The sequence below is a fragment of the Calliphora vicina genome, chromosome 2 (assembly GCF_958450345.1).
Source record: "Calliphora vicina chromosome 2, idCalVici1.1, whole genome shotgun sequence".
Taxonomy (NCBI): Eukaryota; Metazoa; Arthropoda; class Insecta; order Diptera; family Calliphoridae; genus Calliphora; species Calliphora vicina.
In genome coordinates, this window is record NC_088781.1 from 72,214,287 (window position 1) to 72,235,835 (window position 21,549).

Below are 21,549 nucleotides of genomic sequence, written 5' to 3' on the forward strand. Positions count from 1 at the left end.
ATATGCTGCTAACACCCCATTAGGATGGGTCGTATTTGGGAAAATGATGGGTAAGCAAGCTAGTGAAAATTTGTGTTTATTGTCAGTTCAGCCGGAGCAAAGGCTCTATGACTTGGTGGTAAATTATTTTGAAACGGAGAATTTTGGTGTGAAGTTATTGCCGGTCATAGAATCAAAGGATGACTTACGGGCTCGAAAAATATTGAACGAAACTACAGTTAAGATTGATGGTAGATTCCAAACTCGGCTCTTGTGGCGTGCAGATGATGTTGTGTTGCCTGATAGCTACTCCATGGCTCTAAATAGACTTGTTGGAATTGAGCGAAAGATGAAAAGAAGTCCTGAATTTGGTGCTGCCTACAAATCCATTATGAAGGACTATTTGTCCAAGAGGTATGTACGTAAATTGTCGCCTAATGAAGCTGCTGATTTGTGCCCCAGGACTTGGTATCTTCCGCATTTTGGAGTAATTAATCCTAATAAGCCAGGAAAAATTCGTTTAGTGTTTGATGCTGCCGCAACTGTTGGAGGTGTTTCCCTGAATTCTAAACTGCTAAAAGGCCCGCAGCAATATAAGCCTCTGCCATCCGTTTTATTTAATTTTCGAGTTGGTGCTGTAGCAGTGTGTGGAGACATCAAAGAAATGTTTCACCAGGTCCTTGTAGCTCCTGAAGATAGATGCTCTCAAAGATTCCTATGGCGCGACGACAATAGAGAACCACCTGATTTTTATGAAATGCTCGTTATGACTTTTGGTGCTGCTTGCTCGCCTTGCGTAGCCCATTATGTCAAAGAAACAAATGCCCTAAGCTATCGTGATAAATATCCTCGTGCAGTGAAGTCGATTGTTGATCATCATTATGTAGACGATTTTGTGGATAGTTTTCCGACGTCAGCAAGGGCCATTGAGATTGCCAAACAAGTTCGCGACATTCATAAATCAGCTGGGTTTGAACTACGTAATTTTTCATCGAACTCTTCAAAAGTAATTGTGGCTCTGAAAGGTACAGTGGAAAGTCCGGTGAATTTTTCCAGCGATGTCAACCAGCTACAATCAGAGAAGATACTTGGTATGTATTGGCAACCTAAAGATGATACTTTCAGGTTCAATTTGAAGTTCCACAACGTGAATGCTGATGTTATAGAAGGTATGAGGTGTCCAACAAAACGCGAACTTTTAAGTGTGGTTATGTCTGTTTTTGATCCACTTGGTTTCCTGAGCTACTACATGATAACGGCAAAGTTACTGATGCGTGAAGTTTGGAGACACAATATACGATGGGATGATGCATTGCCCGGAGAATTAAACGAGATGTGGAATAATTGGCGCCAAGAGCTACAAAATGTCATCCATGTTAAAGTGCCTCGATTTTATTTTAGAAATGGTGTTCCTTCTCGCCTGGATGCATTTGGTGCCGTGTCATACTGGAGCTCTATAAATGCTGATAATAAAATTGAAGTGACTTTTGTAGCTGCAAAAACTAGAAAAACTACAAGAAATACCTACTTGTAGCCTAGACACTGAAGAACTTCTTCTCAAATTTGCATTGCTGGTAAATACCCATGTTGTTTTTGAATTCGATAGATTTTCATCATATTTGAAATTAAAACGTACGATTGCCTGGGTGTTACGTTTTATAAATCGTTGCCAAAAGAAGATTGGTCCTGAAGAAGGAAATGGTTTAACTACTGCAGAGTTAAAAAGTGCTGACATTTGTCTTTGCCGTCAAGCCCAACTAGAACATTTTAGCCCTGAAATTGAAATGATTAAAAATGAAGGTACTTTGCCCAAAAGTAGTGAGTTGTATGCCCTGACTCCATATATGGATGAAAATTCATTACTTCGAGTTTATGGTCGTGTGGATGCAGCTAGTTGGTTACCATTGGATATAAGGCGTCCGATTATATTACCGTCGCTTCATCCTGTCACCGAGTTGTTTGTGGCCCATGTACACGAAAAAATTAAACATCAAAACTTTGAAGCTACAGTTTGTGAAATTCGAAGATCATTTTGGATTCCTCGTCTTAGAAAAATTTTACGTAAACGTGTTTCTAATTGTTATATTTGCAGATTTCGTCGTACATTGCCGGTGCCACCACTTATGGGTTCTTCGCCAAAAGACAGATTGACGCCATATATTCGTCCATTTTCCTACACTGGATTGGACTATTTTGGTCCAGTTATTGTAACCGTTGGTCGTCGCCATGAAAAACGTTGGGTGGCCTTATTTACTTGCCTGACCATAAGGGCCATTCATTTGGAAGTCGCTTTCGATTTGTCAACCGATGCGTGTATTCTTGCCATACGCAATTTTATAAATCGACGTGGCCTACCTACAAGACTGAGGAGCGATAATGGTACAAATTTTGTTGGTGCTGATAAAGTTGCCAAGAAGTTCAGTGAAGTATTTGATGTGGCTCGAATTCAAGATGAACTTACATCTAAAGGTATAGACTGGCAGTTTAATTGTCCACATAATCCTGCAGAAGGTGGTATATGGGAACGGATGGTCCAATGTGTAAAGCGTGTGTTGCAGTCAACTTTGAAAGAATCCGCCCCTCGTGAACACACACTGCAAAGTTTCCTGATTGAAGCGGAAAATATTGTGAATTCCCGTCCGTTGACACACTTGCCGTTGAGCCACGAAGATGAAGAACCACTAACGCCTAATCATTTTTTGTTGGGTTGCCCTAATACAACACAAACTCCTGCCGGAGCAAAAGAAGAACAGTCTGTTGTACTAAAAAAGCAGTGGCGCATTTCCCGTCAGCTACGTGATCACTTCTGGAACAGGTGGATAAAAGAATATTTGCCCACGTTGACTAGACGCTCCAAATGGTGTCAACGTACGAAGCCTATTGCTATTGGTGATTTGGTTCTAATTTGTGATCCATCCGTGTCCCGTAGAGATTGGAAACGAGGCAGAGTGGAAGAGGTGTTTAAAGGTAGAGATGGTGTTATTCGTCTTGCTGATGTACGTACTAGTACAGGAATACTAAAGCGACCTGTTTCCAAACTTGCTGTCCTTGATTTGGAGTAGTGAATCGTAGCCGATCCACGGGGGCCGAATGGCTCATAAGCGAGCTGAAATTTTATTATTTGTTTTTATTATTTGTCTTTATTATTTGTCTTTATTATTTTATTATTTGTCATTGTATAATTTTGTATTTCATTTAAAATATTTATTTGAATTTATATGGCGTCCTGTGAGCCGCCTTAATGTTTTGTTTATTTGTCTTATTTACCTATTTCTTAGTGAAGATTATGTATTAGTTGTTGTTCTTTTTTACATTGATCTCACTGCAGTGCTTTTGTTTCGTTAAGTTGGTACCGTTATTTTTAATGTGTTATACACATAATAACTAGTGGTCCAAATAAAATAATAATTTAAAGTAAAGTCAGTTCATAAGGGAAAAGCACTGCGGTAAGTAGTTGAACACTATTTGTTCATTTTTATTTAATTTTAATAATTTGTTTAATAGAAATAAACGCACGCACACAGTGTTGCACGCATCGTGTCGCACATTACTGCAAATAATTTAAAATTGTTTGTGTCTTATTGGTGTAGTTTTGTCCAAATTTTTCTAAGACGAGGAATCCAAAATGATCTTCGAATTTCACAAACTGTAGCTTCAAAGTTTTGATGTTTAATTTTTTCGTGTACATGGGCCACAAACAACTCGGTGACAGGATGAAGCGACGGTAATATAATCGGACGCCTTATATCCAATGGTAACCAACTAGCTGCATCCACACGACCATAAACTCGAAGTAATGAATTTTCATCCATATATGGAGTCAGGGCATACAACTCACTACTTTTGGGCAAAGTACCTTCATTTTTAATCATTTCAATTTCAGGGCTAAAATGTTCTAGTTGGGCTTGACGGCAAAGACAAATGTCAGCACTTTTTAACTCTGCAGTAGTTAAACCATTTCCTTCTTCAGGACCAATCTTCTTTTGGCAACGATTTATAAAACGTAACACCCAGGCAATCGTACGTTTTAATTTCAAATATGATGAAAATCTATCGAATTCAAAAACAACATGGGTATTTACCAGCAATGCAAATTTGAGAAGAAGTTCTTCAGTGTCTAGGCTACAAGTAGGTATTTCTTGTAGTTTTTCTAGTTTTTGCAGCTACAAAAGTCACTTCAATTTTATTATCAGCATTTATAGAGCTCCAGTATGACACGGCACCAAATGCATCCAGGCGAGAAGGAACACCATTTCTAAAATAAAATCGAGGCACTTTAACATGGATGACATTTTGTAGCTCTTGGCGCCAATTATTCCACATCTCGTTTAATTCTCCGGGCAATGCATCATCCCATCGTATATTGTGTCTCCAAACTTCACGCATCAGTAACTTTGCCGTTATCATGTAGTAGCTCAGGAAACCAAGTGGATCAAAAACAGACATAACCACACTTAAAAGTTCGCGTTTTGTTGGACACCTCATACCTTCTATAACATCAGCATTCACGTTGTGGAACTTCAAATTGAACCTGAAAGTATCATCTTTAGGTTGCCAATACATACCAAGTATCTTCTCTGATTGTAGCTGGTTGACATCGCTGGAAAAATTCACCGGACTTTCCACTGTACCTTTCAGAGCCACAATTACTTTTGAAGAGTTCGATGAAAAATTACGTAGTTCAAACCCAGCTGATTTATGAATGTCGCGAACTTGTTTGGCAATCTCAATGGCCCTTGCTGACGTCGGAAAACTATCCACAAAATCGTCTACATAATGATGATCAACAATCGACTTCACTGCACGAGGATATTTATCACGATAGCTTAGGGCATTTGTTTCTTTGACATAATGGGCTACGCAAGGCGAGCAAGCAGCACCAAAAGTCATAACGAGCATTTCATAAAAATCAGGTGGTTCTCTATTGTCGTCGCGCCATAGGAATCTTTGAGAGCATCTATCTTCAGGAGCTACAAGGACCTGGTGAAACATTTCTTTGATGTCTCCACACACTGCTACAGCACCAACTCGAAAATTAAATAAAACGGATGGCAGAGGCTTATATTGCTGCGGGCCTTTTAGCAGTTTAGAATTCAGGGAAACACCTCCAACAGTTGCGGCAGCATCAAACACTAAACGAATTTTTCCTGGCTTATTAGGATTAATTACTCCAAAATGCGGAAGATACCAAGTCCTGGGGCACAAATCAGCAGCTTCATTAGGCGACAATTTACGTACATACCTCTTGGACAAATAGTCCTTCATAATGGATTTGTAGGCAGCACCAAATTCAGGACTTCTTTTCATCTTTCGCTCAATTCCAACAAGTCTATTTAGAGCCATGGAGTAGCTATCAGGCAACACAACATCATCTGCACGCCACAAGAGCCGAGTTTGGAATCTACCATCAATCTTAACTGTAGTTTCGTTCAATATTTTTCGAGCCCGTAAGTCATCCTTTGATTCTATGACCGGCAATAACTTCACACCAAAATTCTCCGTTTCAAAATAATTTACCACCAAGTCATAGAGCCTTTGCTCCGGCTGAACTGACAATAAACACAAATTTTCACTAGCTTGCTTACCCATCATTTTCCCAAATACGACCCATCCTAATGGGGTGTTAGCAGCATATGGACCATTTTCATCCAGAGACACAATTTCATCCGGAAGTCCCAGATGACAATGATCTAATCCAATCAGAACTTTGGGAACAACATCATGATATAATTTAATGGGCAAACCAGGATGGCGACTTAAATCCATATTGAAGCTTTGGGCCGGCAATTTTAAATTTGAAACTCCATAAACGTTTCGCAAGGCATATTTTCTCTGCTTACCAATTCCACTTACGTGCATATCAACCACTGTTGCCGTTTCTTGCGATGCCTTACCAGCATACCAATTTAAATTCAATTGACTTTGATGCCCCTGAAGACCAAGTTTCTTCACCAAGGAGCTGTCCACCATAGTAACCGACGAACCTTCATCCAACAACGCATAGGTCTTTCGATAACGGCAAAATCTACTCGAATGTCCACTACCCTGACACGAAAAACATAACCTCATTTTTTTCACTTCACTCCAACGATTAGGCACACTTAACGAACCAAATTTTCTACAATCAAATATTTTATGATTTGCCTGGCACATAGGGCATTCTTGTTGTTTACGTTGACCATCAGCAGCATGAAGGACAACTTTTCTTTTTGGTTCATTATTTTGACGATTTCCACTTGTAGTTTGCACCATTCTTACCAAATCAGCAACATCTTTGAGCCATTTGCTAAAATCCAAAATAGTTGGGTATGGTTTTATTGTTGAGGCACAGCGGGCCCACTCCATTCGTTTACTCATTGGAAGCTTTCCGACCAATTCTTCCATTAATGTTGGATTAGCTAAATGCTGTTGTCCATTAGCAGTTTCCAAAAAGGCGGCAAGATTCCGCACTTTAAAAGCAAAGGGCACAAGTTTATCCACAGCACTTTCACTAATGGGCGAAATTTCTTTCACTTGTTGTAGCTGGCAACGAATAAGCATCTCTGGGCGACCATATTGAAAACACAATTGTTCCATAACCATACTCACGTTATCTGCATGGATCAGCAACGACTTCACACATTCACGGGCATCACCCTTCAAATTGTCCACATAATCCTGCAGAAGGTGGTATATGGGAACGGATGGTCCAATGTGTAAAGCGTGTGTTGCAGTCAACTTTGAAAGAATCCGCCCCTCGTGAACACACACTGCAAAGTTTCCTGATTGAAGCGGAAAATATTGTGAATTCCCGTCCGTTGACACACTTGCCGTTGAGCCACGAAGATGAAGAACCACTAACGCCTAATCATTTTTTGTTGGGTTGCCCTAATACAACACAAACTCCTGCCGGAGCAAAAGAAGAACAGTCTGTTGTACTAAAAAAGCAGTGGCGCATTTCCCGTCAGCTACGTGATCACTTCTGGAACAGGTGGATAAAAGAATATTTGCCCACGTTGACTAGACGCTCCAAATGGTGTCAACGTACGAAGCCTATTGCTATTGGTGATTTGGTTCTAATTTGTGATCCATCCGTGTCCCGTAGAGATTGGAAACGAGGCAGAGTGGAAGAGGTGTTTAAAGGTAGAGATGGTGTTATTCGTCTTGCTGATGTACGTACTAGTACAGGAATACTAAAGCGACCTGTTTCCAAACTTGCTGTCCTTGATTTGGAGTAGTGAATCGTAGCCGATCCACGGGGGTGGGGATGTCGCCGAATGGCTCATAAGCGAGCTGAAATTTTATTATTTGTTTTTATTATTTGTCTTTATTATTTGTCTTTATTATTTTATTATTTGTCATTGTATAATTTTGTATTTCATTTAAAATATTTATTTGAATTTATATGGCGTCCTGTGAGCCGCCTTAATGTTTTGTTTATTTGTCTTATTTACCTATTTCTTAGTGAAGATTATGTATTAGTTGTTGTTCTTTTTTACATTGATCTCACTGCAGTGCTTTTGTTTCGTTAAGTTGGTACCGTTATTTTTAATGTGTTATACACATAATAACTAGTGGTCCAAATAAAATAATAATTTAAAGTAAAGTCAGTTCATAAGGGAAAAGCACTGCGGTAAGTAGTTGAACACTATTTGTTCATTTTTATTTAATTTTAATAATTTGTTTAATAGAAATAAACGCACGCACACAGTGTTGCACGCATCGTGTCGCACATTACTGCAAATAATTTAAAATTGTTTGTGTCTTATTGGTGTAGTTAAATTCGCCCCTTATGGACAACCATCGCAGCCAGCGATAACAATACTATTTTTAACAACGTTAGAATTTATTGTTGCTTCCTTTTTTATGCAACTTTGCTGGAAGTATTTCACTAGATTCTAGCGAGTAAACCGTTAAATATTGTTTGCCACCAAATTATGCTTGTTATTTTAGCATTAAAAAACACTTGTCAAATTGTCTTCGACATAAGCACTACATGCATTTTACTAAGAAAACGCAATATATTCCTTCTACGAGGTAATATTTATTAACAATAAAAAGAGATCTTCGTCTCTAATTTAAACTTGAAATTTGTTTGTTTTATTTTTATAACAATTTTGGAAAACTTGGATTGATGCCAAACATTTGGTCCTTCGAACCGGATTTTTAAACGAGTACTGGATCTTTGGGCATCATTGACTCCATCATCCCCTGGCAATAATACAGTCCACCGGCAATATACATATTTATTATTTATTTTTCATAAAATAAGGTACGTAAATATATTTCAATTGTGAGCTAAAGTGAAGTGATTAAAATTCGTTTGATATTAACGCGACGCACATACACATTTCATTTGTGTTTTATTTCATTAAATTCTTCGGTTTAAAAGAAAAAAAGTGACACTATTTCATTTGTTTAAAACTCAATTTATACGGACAATAAATAAAAATTAGTATTTCTTACATTTTCTTTTGTACATTTTTTGTTTACAGATTTACATCTGTACATTACATAACAAATATACATATACGGTTAATTCTTCTTCTTCAATTGTATTGGTCATCCTACGGTCGGTCAGTTTGACTAAACATAGTTTTGGGAAATATTTTTGTTGAATTTTACATATTTTTGTAACTAAATAGAAATTTAATTCTATTTATTATCGATAATTGAATAAGGAAAATGCCGATCACTCCACTAAATAGATTCATTAGAGCATCGGATGTTCTTATAGCTTTTGAGGCAAATTTTAATGATTTTCCTGAGGACATTCATAATATTTATACCTTGGAGGTTCAGAGCGCTGAAATTAAAGTGTTATGGGAGAAAGTTAAGACAACATATGAGGCCTGTTTAGATTTTTTGGAGAATTCTGATACAGAGCTTAGTGATGTAGATGTAGCTGCGTCTAAATATCAGGTCACATATGTAGCCTATATTAAATGTTTAGGTGCAATTAATGAGAAGGTGCGCAAATTTAAATCGGTACCGAACGCAGGTGATTCGCCAGCGGTTGATTCTAATTCTGGGCATACTTTGACACTACCCCCTTGCGATGTCGACGCATTTGGAGGGGAATAAGATTCTTGGCCGGCCTTTAGGGATTTATTTACGGCGATTTATATTAACTCGCGCCTTAGTAATGTGGAACGTCTTTGCCATTTAATACGTAAGACCGAAGGAGAAGCTAAGGAAATTGTTTTGAAAAGTCCTTTGAGTAATGAGGGCTTTGATATAGCCTGGCGGGATCTTAAGATGGCGTATGAGAATCCTCGTATGTTGGTTAACAACCAACTGAAACTTCTATTTAGCCTTCCTTCATTTGACAAGGAAACTATTGCTGGACTTAAGACCTTAAAACGCGGAATTAATAGTTGTCTTACATCCCTTTCTATTTATAAAGTGTCTACGGATAATTGGGACCCAATTATCGTCTTTATATGTATTCAAAGACTGCCTTCATCGACAGTTTCGCTTTGGGAACACAGTGTAAAGAACAAGACGGCTCTCTCCCTTTGGCAAGATTTGGATAACTTTCTGACGGAAAGAATTCTGACATTGGACTGTCTTAACAATCTTAAGGGTAACGTTTTGGAAACAAAGTCAAACCACGTGAAATATTCTGTACCTTCTGACGATGTTACTTCTTCGAATATTTCTTGTATTTTATGTCCAAACCAATCTCACTTTTTACGCACTTGTCGACGATTTAAAAGTCTTCCAATAACTGACCGAATTTTAGCTGTGAACGAAAATAACTGTTGTTCTAATTGTCTTTCAAGGAAACACCATGTCAGCAATTGTAAAAGCAATAATAATTGTTTAATTTGCGATAATCGACACCATACTATGCTTCATCAAGAGCCAATAGAAAATTCAAACGTGGAATGGACTACGACTTCTTCCGGTCAGAGTTCTGCTGAGGTTCTTCGACCCACTAACTCGTCACCGACTTATCAACGACCTTCTACTTCTACTAATGTTACGCAAACTCGACAAGTATTTCATACACGTCAAAATCAATCTGTTATCTTAGGAACTGAATCAGTAAATATCATACATAATGGCAATAGGTATCAGGTCAGAGCTCTTATTGATTCAGCTTCGGAATGTTCATTTGTTAGTAATCGATTACGAAAAAGATTTAAACTTCCCACGCATTCTGCAAATGCTAAAGTTTCTGGCGTAAATAATGCGGTTTCTGTAGTTTCGAGAAAAGCTTGTTCTCTGAAGATCGGCTCTGATTTGGATTCTTCTGTAGTACTGAATACAACGGCCTTTGTTTTGGCAGATATATCGGAGAATTTCGATTTCTGTAAACGCCGACATTAAAGGATTATTGCAAAATCTTCATTTGGCAGATTCCAATCCTTTCCATGTTGATATTCTTATTGGGGCTGATTTATATCCGCAAATTATGTTACCGGAAATTCGACGAGACGTATTAGGGTCATTATTGGCTCAGAGAACAATTTTTGGCTGGATACTGACAGGTCCAGTTAATTCTATATAATTAATGGTATTTCTCTAACTCGGGATTTCCTAAAAGACCAAATGCTGTCATTTGATTATTCCTCTTTTTATTCCTATGGATCTACATCTATGAATTAAACACAAATGAATTCAACATTTTAACTAACATTCGAATTGTATATTTACATTATCATTAAAAAAGCTCATTGAAATATATTTACGATTTACCCTAGTATGTATTATTTTACTATATTCTTTATAAAAACAATGCCTTTAATGGTCAGTTGATGGATCTGTCTAAAAACCATTCAGTTGATGGATCTGTCTAAAAATCATTGCCCGCAAGGGTCAGTTGATGGATCTGTCTAAAAACCATTCAGTTGATGGATCTGTCTAAAAACAATGCCTTTAATGGTCAGTTGATGGATCTGTCTAAAAACCATTCAGTTGATGGATCTGTCTAAAAATCATTGCCCGCAAGGGTCAGTTGATGGATCTGTCTAAAAACCATTCAGTTGATGGATCTGTCTAAAAACCATTCAGTTTATGGATCTGTCTAAAAACCATACCTATGCTATTAACATTACAACCTACATTAGTGTTGCAAGGTGACCGGCAATGTTTAGGTTGCATCCTTTTGGTAATAACTACATTAAACGTATTATACTATTTTTAACAACGTTAGAATTTATTGTTGCTTCCTTTTTTATGCAACTTTGCTGGAAATATATTAAAAAACACTTGTCAAATTGTCTTCGACATAAGCACTACGTGCATTTTACTAAGAAAACGCAATATATTCCTTCTACGAGGTAATATTTATTAACAATAAAAAGAGATCTTCGTCTCTAATTTAAGCTTGAAATTTGTTTGTTTTATTTTTATAACAATTTTGGAAAACTTGGATTGATGCCAAACACAAACAAAACAATTCAATAAAACAATAAATAGGGAATCTTCTGAAGTAATCTTTTAAAAAAAGAATATAATTTAAATGATTTCCTTTTAAACGATTTTGTTTTACTTTTTAATAAAACTAGACTTGGACAAAACTCTCTCACTGATTGTAGAAATCGAAAGTAAGGCATGCTTAAGAATATACAATTTCTTAGTTCTATTTTTAGTTTTCTCTAAGCATATAAAACCTATACGATGGGTAGTCATCTTGACGCGATGTAGAGGCTTAAGTGCGATGATTCGTGTTGGCCATGCTGGAGGGGACAGTTTAACTTGAGTTGGCTGTCTCTGGTAGGGTCTCCCATTCCAGAAGGGCACGCGTTGAGCATGATACTAAGAACTACCCTCCCCTGTCTGATAGCGTCTGTTCTCATTTGGGGCGGCTTTCAGACGTTTCCATCGAACCATTTTCCCCTCACTGAGAGGGGTGGTTCTGTTGGTTGGTCCGGTTGGTCCGTTAGGGCTCTTTTTAATGTCCGTCCGAAATCCACCAGCGTCTGTTTCCCATATTGGGCGGCTGGTGGTCTGCGTCTGTTTCCCCAGTGAGGCGGCAGTGTCTCAACACTTGGCAGCAGGTATAAAATGCACCAATAAATTGTCCTATATGACACAATGGAAGGTCGCAAATTATGACCCATGTACCCTGTCGGGGGCTTTATAATATCCGGGGACCCTACTCCCACAGCGAAGGTTTCGGGCCGTGGTGAGTCGAATGCTACTGCAACCCAGGCTAGTCAGGTGATCACACCGGGCCAGACTAGTCTGCATGCTACTGGTGTCGCTGGAGGTCGATCTGGTACACCCAGGTTGGCTGAATGTAAAAAATTTGATGCAATAGGTGGTAGTGATCTAAGTGGCGAGGTACCTTTGGATTTCTCTCCTAGTACCACCAAAGCCACTAAAGCCCAAGTCGCCAAGGCGGCTAAACCCCCTGTCTCGGGTGCCTGTAAGGGGGAAGCGACTAAGTCGCCCCTTGCAGATGCCTCCCACTTGCCAATTGTGCGATCAGGTCTAGTGAAGGAATCCTCCTGTCCTGAAGACGCATCACCCCTGGCCAACTCCGCCTCCGAATCGAATCCTAGGCATAAAAATCCTGCTAGAAGGGCTGCTACCACTAGGCGTTCCGCTTATCGTTTTATTGAGGCACTCGGCTCTAAAAAAGCTGAGGAACTCACTAAGGAGCAACAAGCTTCGCTCTCCTGGGCGAAAGCCCATATTGCTGGTCTCAAGACCGCTCCTCCTTCTGCTGAATTACCAGCGGGGCCTACACGGCAACGTTCAGAGGAGGATACAGCGGTCAAGAGCCAGCAACAGGGACCTAAAAGGCCCAAAGCGACACAAAGGTCGTTAGCCAAGTCCTTTAGCGAAATTGTCAAAGACAATCTTGTCAGGGCGGTTATCGACGGGAGTGCCAATAACGGATCAAGTTGCTAATTAACTGACATCAATTAAAGAATCATTATCTAATAATGATGTTGTATAATGTAATACTTCTGTTGGAGTTTAAGTTTTGACTTTGTTCTATTTTATTTATAATATTTATTTAATTTATATCATAATTATTTAATTTATTTTATACTTAAATTTTTTAATGTAAACTATTTTTTTAAGTAGTAGGTTGTTGAAAATAAATAATAATAACATAGATCCATATCTCAATTGAATTGGGTTATGGTGAAGCAAAAACTAGTAGGGGTGTTTTGGAAAGTTCTCAAAGAGAACCCAGACACTCCTCCACAATGCGATGATGCTGGTTGGTACCAGGGTCACGTAAAACTTATGTCTTGCGTAGATGAACGCTCAGCGTTGCTACTAAAGACTGCCGTCGCATCACTGGGTGAGGTATGGCCGGGGTCTAGGCTTGAGGTGGTATCTGTGAGTGAGATACCCCGAAAGCCTAGATCCATAGCTAAAATACCAGCTGAGCCATCTAGCCCGGAGGAGATCTTGGAGATCCTTCAGTGCTGTAACCCACAGCTTTTAACTCAAGATTGGAAAGTTGTTAAGGTTACGGACGTCGAGGGGTCTTCAAGGAAGGCGATCGTTGTCCTGAATAAGAACTCTTTGGGGCCGCTAAGGAAGGCACAAGGGAAGGTCTACTATGGATTTGATACGATCGTCCTGCGTGTCTACCGTAGCGACAACAAAAGCGATACCTCCTCAGCTGATGTTAAGCCCATGCACTCGGAAGAGGGCATGGATTGCAAGACGGAGTCGATCCAACCGACATTGAAGATACCAACTCAGTCTCCGAACTAGTTGGTACCTTCTTTGAACGGATGGATGAGGTGGTGGACGAAGACGACCTCCTGAACTCTGACCAGGAGGACGCCGACGTCACTGTTGTAAAAATGCAGCATGGTGAGGGTGACACAGATAAACCTTCACCACTCTAAAGCAGCATCCGCTGCACTGCTCCTCCAAATTGCTAAGAACGGGGAGGAGCTAGTCATGGTCCAGGAACCTTGGATCCATCAGGATCGTATCTGTGGACTATGTTTGAAGGGCTATAAGCTCTACTACGCTAAAGGCGCAGGTAAAATTAGATCCTGTATACTGGCTAAAAGCTCTCTGAATATCTTCATTCTGTCTGATTACAGCAATGAAGATACAGTAGCAGTCTCATGGGAAACTAATGAAGGCTGTTTGTTATGGTTGATATCCAGCTATATGGCTCATGATCACGGAGAGCATCCGCCAAACGATGCTGTCCGTAGTATTGTTAAAAAGGCGAATGAGTCCAGGATACCTTTGGTCATTTGTGCTGACGCTAACTCGCACCACATTATATGGGGTAGCAGCGACACCAATCTTATACCTCTCTTAACTAGGAGGTATAAGATCGATGACTTCAGACCACCTATACTGAATGGAATCAGTCTCGAGATCAGAGATAATGCAAAGTACCTTGGCATTATTCTAGATAAAAGGTTATCCTGGAATTTGAATATTCAAAACAGGATTAACAAGGCATTTGTGGCCATCTATTCCTGTAAAAGGGCAATTGGTACAAACTGGGGTATTATGCCGAAGGGTATCAATTGGATCTTCAAAGCAGTTGTTAAACCCATCTTGTTCTATGGAGTGGTGGTGTGGTGGCATGCATTGGATAATGCTACTCACCGGAAGGCTGTGGAACGAGTTCTTAGGACTATCGCGATACTGATTACAGGCGCTATAAGGACTACCCCCTCTAAGGCACTTTTTACTATCCTAAACTGGTTACCAGTTGATTTGATGGTGATACAAATGGCTCTCAACTCTGCTGTGAGACTGAATGCTGGATGTTCGTGGTCTGGAAAAGACTATGGGCACTCTAAGATACTGAATTATTATGGGCACTTACATAGTAATGTCGATTACTGCATCGCAAAACCTTTTTTCGATAGGCAGCTCCATATTTTGATTCCCCTGACAATGTCATAAGGATATACACCGATGGCTCAAAAAGGGGTAGCAACTTATAGAATTTCCGACACAAATTAATAGGTTTATTTGTTATTTGAAAATCGTAAATTTTAAATTATTCGAACAGTTAACCAAAATTAACGGTTAATCGATTGAATACCCTAGTGAACATTCAAACTTATAAAATACAAGTAAGAGTGCTATATTCGGCTGTGCCGAATCTTATATACCCTTCACCAAATTATACTTCAAAATTTTAAATATTTTTGGTAAACAAAATTTAATTTTTTTTCCAGTTGTTTTTTTCATTTTTTGGAAATTTTTTTTTTTCGATTTTTATTTAATTTTTTTTAAATTTAAAATTTTTATTTTTTAAATTTAAAAATTTTTTTTTTTTTTAAATTTAAAATTTTTTTTTTTAAATTTTAAAATATTTTTTTTGTGAAAAAAAAAATTCGGGTTAAATTTGTTTCCGATTTTGACCCATTGTAGGTTCAACTTACTATGGTCTTGTATACGTCGTTGCAAATGTCTTTGAAATATCTATCATTAGATATCCATATTGTCTATATTAATGTCTTAGTAATCCAGTAGTGCGATTCACTAACTTTTATAACGATAATCGTATCGTTAAAATAAATATAACGAAAATTTATCGAATTTGCTATTCAGTAACATTTTTAACGACATTCGCTGTCGGTTGAAGTCAGCTGTTACTTAAAGCAGTTTTTTTTTCGTTATGTTAGCGACAATAATTTAAGTTGTGTTTATTTAATCGATAAAGTGTATTTGCAATTTTTTCTTCGTCATCTTCATCTTTTGTAGCTGGAACTATCGTAAAAATAATGGAAACACAATTTTGTTTACTTAACTTATTAATATTTACAATAAAATATAAAAAAATAAGCTGAAAAATAGGGGAATTTCAAGATTATACTACTAATTATTCACCTGGAAGAAGTACTTATTTTTGTTCGCGATGTCCCAAAAGTAATCCTTTACATTTTGGAAGGAAATAAGTTGTTTTGTTAGTAGAATTATTCATAAAATTATGTATTTACTAAAAAAAATAAATAAAAAAAGTAAGTCGCATCCAAGTGTCGAACCAACAACCTTCCGATTGCTAGTCAACGTTGTACTCACTACACCACTGGTTAATTATTTCATTATGTGTCAAATAATGGCTTTCTACTTTTCGTTTATTTTGATATTTTGTAGACAGAGATGTTATATCTTCAACAATCGTTAAAAATAAATTACTGAATCACTCTATCGTTACTGCAAGCGATTATTTATGTCGATAAACATTACGATTGTCGGTTCGTTAAAAGTTAGTGAATCGCACTACAGATATAGGTCAAAAATCGAGGTTGTCTTGGTTTTTTCCTCATATCTCAGCCATTTGTGGACCGATTTTGCTGATTTTAAATAGCAAACTTCTCGAAAGCATGTCTGACAGAATTATTGAAAATTTGGATCCCGAAGATATCTGGGGTCTTCAGAAAATTGATTTCAACAGACAGACGGACAGACAGACAGACGGACATGGCTTAATCGACTCCGCTATATATAAGGATCCAGAATATATATACTTTATAGGGTCGGAAATGAAAAATGTAGAAATTACAAACGGAATGACAAACTTATATATACCCTTCTCACGAAGGTGAAGGGTATAATAAAAAAGTCGTTTTTTTCGACATTTTTTTTTTTTCGAAAAAAAGTATAAGTACAAGATATACGTAGGAAATTATGTCTTCTTTTCACCATATTGAAGAACAAATTCACCCCTATTATGTATGTCGTTGTTGACATTAAGTCACATCGACGGCGCTAAAATGGTATTTGCGAAGTCAATATCGATAACAATTGTTAACTATTGACAGCAATTTGCAATTTTCTAAGGCGCGTTAAAGTCGACATTGACTGAACGAGTCTTTTCTGTGGACACGATATTTGACGACTCATACAAAAATTAAAAATAGCTGCGATTAGAGAAAATAAAATCAACAATGGGAAGCAATTTGAAACCGTAATGGCAGAACGTAGAGCTGCAATTTATTATACCCTTCAGCTTCGTGAGGGTATATATAAGTTTGTCATTCCGTTTGTAATTTCTACATATTTCATTTCCGACCCTATAAAGTATATATATTCTGGATCCTTATAGATAGCGGAGTCGATTAAGCCATGTCTGTCTGTCTGTCTGTCTGTCTGTCTGTCTGTCTGTCTGTCTGTCTGTCTGTCTGTCTGTCTGTCTGTCTGTCTGTCTGTCTGTCTGTATGTCTGTCTGTCTGTCTGTCTGTCTGTCTGTCTGTCTGTCTGTCTGTCTGTCTGTCTGTCTGTCTGTCTGTCTGTCTGTCTGTCTGTCTGTCTGTCTGTCTGTCTGTCTGTCTGTCTGTCTGTCTGTCTGTCTGTCTGTCTGTCTGTCTGTCTGTCTGTCTGTCTGTCTGTCTGTCTGTCTGTCTGTCTGTCTGTCTGTCTGTCTGTCTGTCTGTCTGTCTGTCTGTCTGTCTGTCTGTCTGTCTGTCTGTCTGTCTGTCTGTCTGTCTGTCTGTCTGTCTGTCTGTCTGTCTGTCTGTCTGTCTGTCTGTCTGTCTGTCTGTCTGTCTGTCTGTCTGTCTGTCTGTCTGTCTGTCTGTCTGTCTGTCTGTCTGTCTGTCTGTCTGTCTGTCTGTCTGTCTGTCTGTCTGTCTGTCTGTCTGTCTGTCTGTCTGTCTGTCTGTCTGTCTGTCTGTCTGTCTGTCTGTCTGTCTGTCTGTCTGTCTGTCTGTCTGTCTGTCTGTCTGTCTGTCTGTCTGTCTGTCTGTCTGTCTGTCTGTCTGTCTGTCTGTCTGTCTGTCTGTCTGTCTGTCTGTCTGTCTGTCTGTCTGTCTGTCTGTCTGTCTGTCTGTCTGTCTGTCTGTCTGTCTGTCTGTCTGTCTGTCTGTCTGTCTGTCTGTCTGTCTGTCTGTCTGTCTGTCTGTCTGTCTGTCTGTCTGTCTGTCTGTCTGTCTGTCTGTCTGTCTGTCTGTCTGTCTGTCTGTCTGTCTGTCTGTCTGTCTATCTGTCTGTTGAAATCAATTTTCTGAAGGCCCCAGATATCTCCGGGATCCAAATCTTCAACAATTCTGTCAGACATACTTTCGAGAATTTTGCTATTTAAAATCAGCAAAATCCGTCCATAAATAACGGAGATATGAGCAATTTCATCAAAAAACACAATGTATTGCATGCTTTGACAAAAAAGCTACAAAACGTATGGTTGGATGTACAAGCTTTGCGTATTTTGTTTTTTTTTGTGTTTTGTTTCTTTTGGCGTTGTTGTTTTTTATACAACTAAACGTTTGTTTGGTTGTGTGTTGGTTTTTTTGACAAAAAAAACAACAAAACGTATGTTTGGATGTGCAAGCTTTGCGTATTTTGTTTTTTTTTTGTGTTTTGTTTCTTTTGGCGTTGTTGTTGTTTTTTATACAACTAAACGTTTGTTTGGTTGTGTGTTGGTTTTTTTGACAAAACATCAACAAATCGTATGTTTGAATGTGCATGCTTTGCGTATTTTGTTTTTCTTTTGTGTTTTGTTTCTTTTGGCGTTGTTGTTGTTTTTTATACAATTAAACGTATGTTTGGATGTGTGTTGGTTTCATTACCTTGCGTATTTTGTTTTTTCTTTTGGTGTTCTGTTTCGTTTGGCGTTGTTGTTGTTTTTTGTGTTCTTGATAAATTTAGGATGCTGTAAGCTGAAAGTGGGCAATGTACATACATACCTATATACTAATTATAAAAAATAATAATGCATCCACAACAAAGGTGAAGGGTATATAAGATTCGGCATAGCCGAATATAGCACTCTTACTTGTTTTTATTTATATTTTATTTTTCTCAATTAATTTTAAACATGGTTGGGATGAACTCAGGCTTAAGTCAGTTCTATTGACACTTTTCAAATCACTTAAAAAATGTTGCTATTAGCGGAGTTATCTATTGTAAACAAAAAAAATTATTCTGCCACGTACTACCATTGTGTAAAAAATTATTTTGCCCGGCCGAGTGACGTCTGCATATGAAATATTTACTAGCGAATCCGGTGTTCGAAATATTTAAATCATAGCTTCTTTTCATTACATTGAAGCCTAAGGATTTGTTTTTTTCACTGGAATCCAATAGAAAAATGCATTTTTTATACGAATAATAAATAAAATACAACAACAGTCATTAAATGCATAAGGATGATAAAGAAGTGGCCACTTAAAATCGGTACGGATTAAAGCGAGGATAACTTTTAAATGAAACAACGTATGTTAACATTTTATACATGAAATTAAAGGCAATTTATTAAGCTTTAAACAAATATAACTGTAGGTTTAAGTGTCTTTATTTCGAATAAATTGCCTGGCTTTTCTTTTTATGCCTCCCATTAATAGCTGCACAACTTTTCTTCCCACTTCTACCGTTATTCGAGCATATTTATTCCACTTTGTTCTCATCAAAATCTGGTTATTTACTGTACCTGCACTCTTTTTCAATTTACGTTTAACAATTGCCCAATAAATCTCGATTGGACGAATATTTGGGAAATTTGTTTAATTGATGTGTTTTGGTAATACCAAATTGGAATAACATCAATATTATTCTCATTATACCACTTCATAGTTGTATTTGAGTAATGACAACCTGGCTAAAACATTGTATCAGATGTGTGATAACTTCTTAAATATTTCTGAAAAGCTTGACTCTTCAAACCGCAGCTACGGATTGCTTGCCAAATTAATATTTTTGATAAATTTTACGTATTCATATTTAAAGGCCACACATCCTCGAGCTGACGAGACGTAAAATTTTTGACCTGATATCTACCGAAAATCGGATTTTGGGAATATTTTAACCCGACAAAGTCAGATTTTCTAGTTATTTGTGCACAATTTTATCTCTAGCTTCTTTTTTCATTGTGTCTACACTTTCTAAAACTAAACATAATGACTTGCAATTCATTGTAGAATAACGCTAGATTTGATGTTAAAAATATATGTAGAATAACGCTAGATTTGATGTTAAAAATATATGTAAAATCTTTTTCCATTTTGATAACAGGGGACGTTGTTATGATTCCTACTATAGTGCGTACTGATTTTAAGTTGCCACTTCTTTACTTATTTCTTTTAAATTATTGATAACAAGTCGAAATCAACATTGTTAGTAAATACCGATTTAGCATCGAGGTGGTGTAGATGTCGAATCGAAGTGACAACGACTACAAAGTGATGTCGACGACATACATAATAGGGGTGATTGGAACATACAAATTAGGTCTTAATTTTTTGAAAGCAGCTATGCGATTAGAGAAAATGCTGTCTAAAGTTGAAATTTACATAAAAAATAGGTCTACTTCGGAAGGCTCTGGACCACGCAATTTCAAATTTGCAAAATTAATGCATTTTCCGTGTTATTTCCTAGATATAAATATGAAATTGGGGATAAAAATAAATATGAAATTGCAGGGCGCAATTCTAGCAAATGTTTAAAATTACTTTCAAAAAAATAAACATTTACATAAAAAAACAATAAAATATTAAAAACCAGGCTGGACATAACATGAGAGATAAAAAACCCTTTCAAAGGATCGCCCATATATAAGTCGTGTTGGAATAAATTTAAATATTTGCAAAAAAAATAGTTTTTTTTTCTGTAAACAAACCATATTTAATCTTACCAGTATGTCCTTTGAATGTTGTTATTAACTGTGCTCCCTGAACGTCACAACGGAGCATTGTGATTTGTCCAGCATAATCACCAATAAATGCATATTTGGCCAACGCATCAAACCTTAATAAAACCATTATTATAAATTTGAATAAAAAATATATATTAACATATTCATACGACTTACTGTAATGCAGTGCACGGAGTCTCAAAATTGTATGTTCCTATGCGCCGTGCTGTGTCCGTGCAATGATAAGCAAATATTTTGTCTTTACTACATGACAATATCCAATTATGAGCTTTAGAATGTACCACTGCTACGACACGAGCTTGGTGAGCTAAATAGTCCCGTACAAATGACAGCCTATTGCAATCCTCCGACAATATATACTCTGTAATTGTTCCGTTCTCTTGTCCAACATACAACTGCCTTGTGTCCTGAACATAACAAATACATGTACATCCCGATGGCATGTATTGACAGATACTCGGCCAGTATTGACCAGAATCGCGTTTAAGCCAAACACGAATAGTTCTTCAAAACAAAAAAGTAAAATAAATTAAGTCGTCTTTTATTGAAAAAAAAATAATTGGATTAAGAATTTTTTTCACTCTTCGTAAAGATGCATTTAATAAAATATATACTGAATACGCCCTTACTTATCGTCTGACACACTTATAACACCATTTTCACCGGGCACTAGTATTGCTGCATTAATATCGTCACTACTCCCTTCTAATTTACTTAACAACTCCGGCTTCTTCGTACTGAAACGTTCATTTCGTTTTGGAGAAGGTTTAATTTCCGCTGCCATAATCGTTATTACAAAAAAAAAAAACAACTAAAAGTCCAGTTTTTGTGGGTGTGAATCACTCAAAAATTTAATATTAATAAATATCTTACATGCGAAATTTATCAACAATAATACCCTCGAAAAACGAAAATTTTATATCTTAAACAACAACGTCAGTGTTTATTCTATTCCATTAATTGTTTAATATTGCCATATTGAACAAATTTACAACGTTAAACTGTTATATACGGGCAATCTTTTTACAGAAAAAAAACGA

The 21,549-nt window shown here is 37.4% G+C and overlaps 1 protein-coding gene across 1 annotated transcript in view; it reads right to left on the reverse strand.

The window, feature by feature from the left end:
* Positions 1-21,320, reverse strand: part of Wdfy2 (WD repeat and FYVE domain containing 2) — a 33,035-nt gene extending 11,715 nt beyond the window's left edge. The window contains exons 1-3 of the mRNA XM_065501362.1: positions 21,139-21,320; positions 20,666-21,013; positions 20,489-20,601 (exon numbers count right to left, since the gene is read on the reverse strand). Of these exons, the coding sequence (XP_065357434.1) occupies positions 20,489-20,601; positions 20,666-21,013; positions 21,139-21,293 (616 nt within the window). The 5' untranslated portion in view covers positions 21,294-21,320. The remainder of the gene's footprint in view (positions 1-20,488; positions 20,602-20,665; positions 21,014-21,138) is intronic.
* Positions 21,321-21,549: the final 229 nt, after the last annotated feature.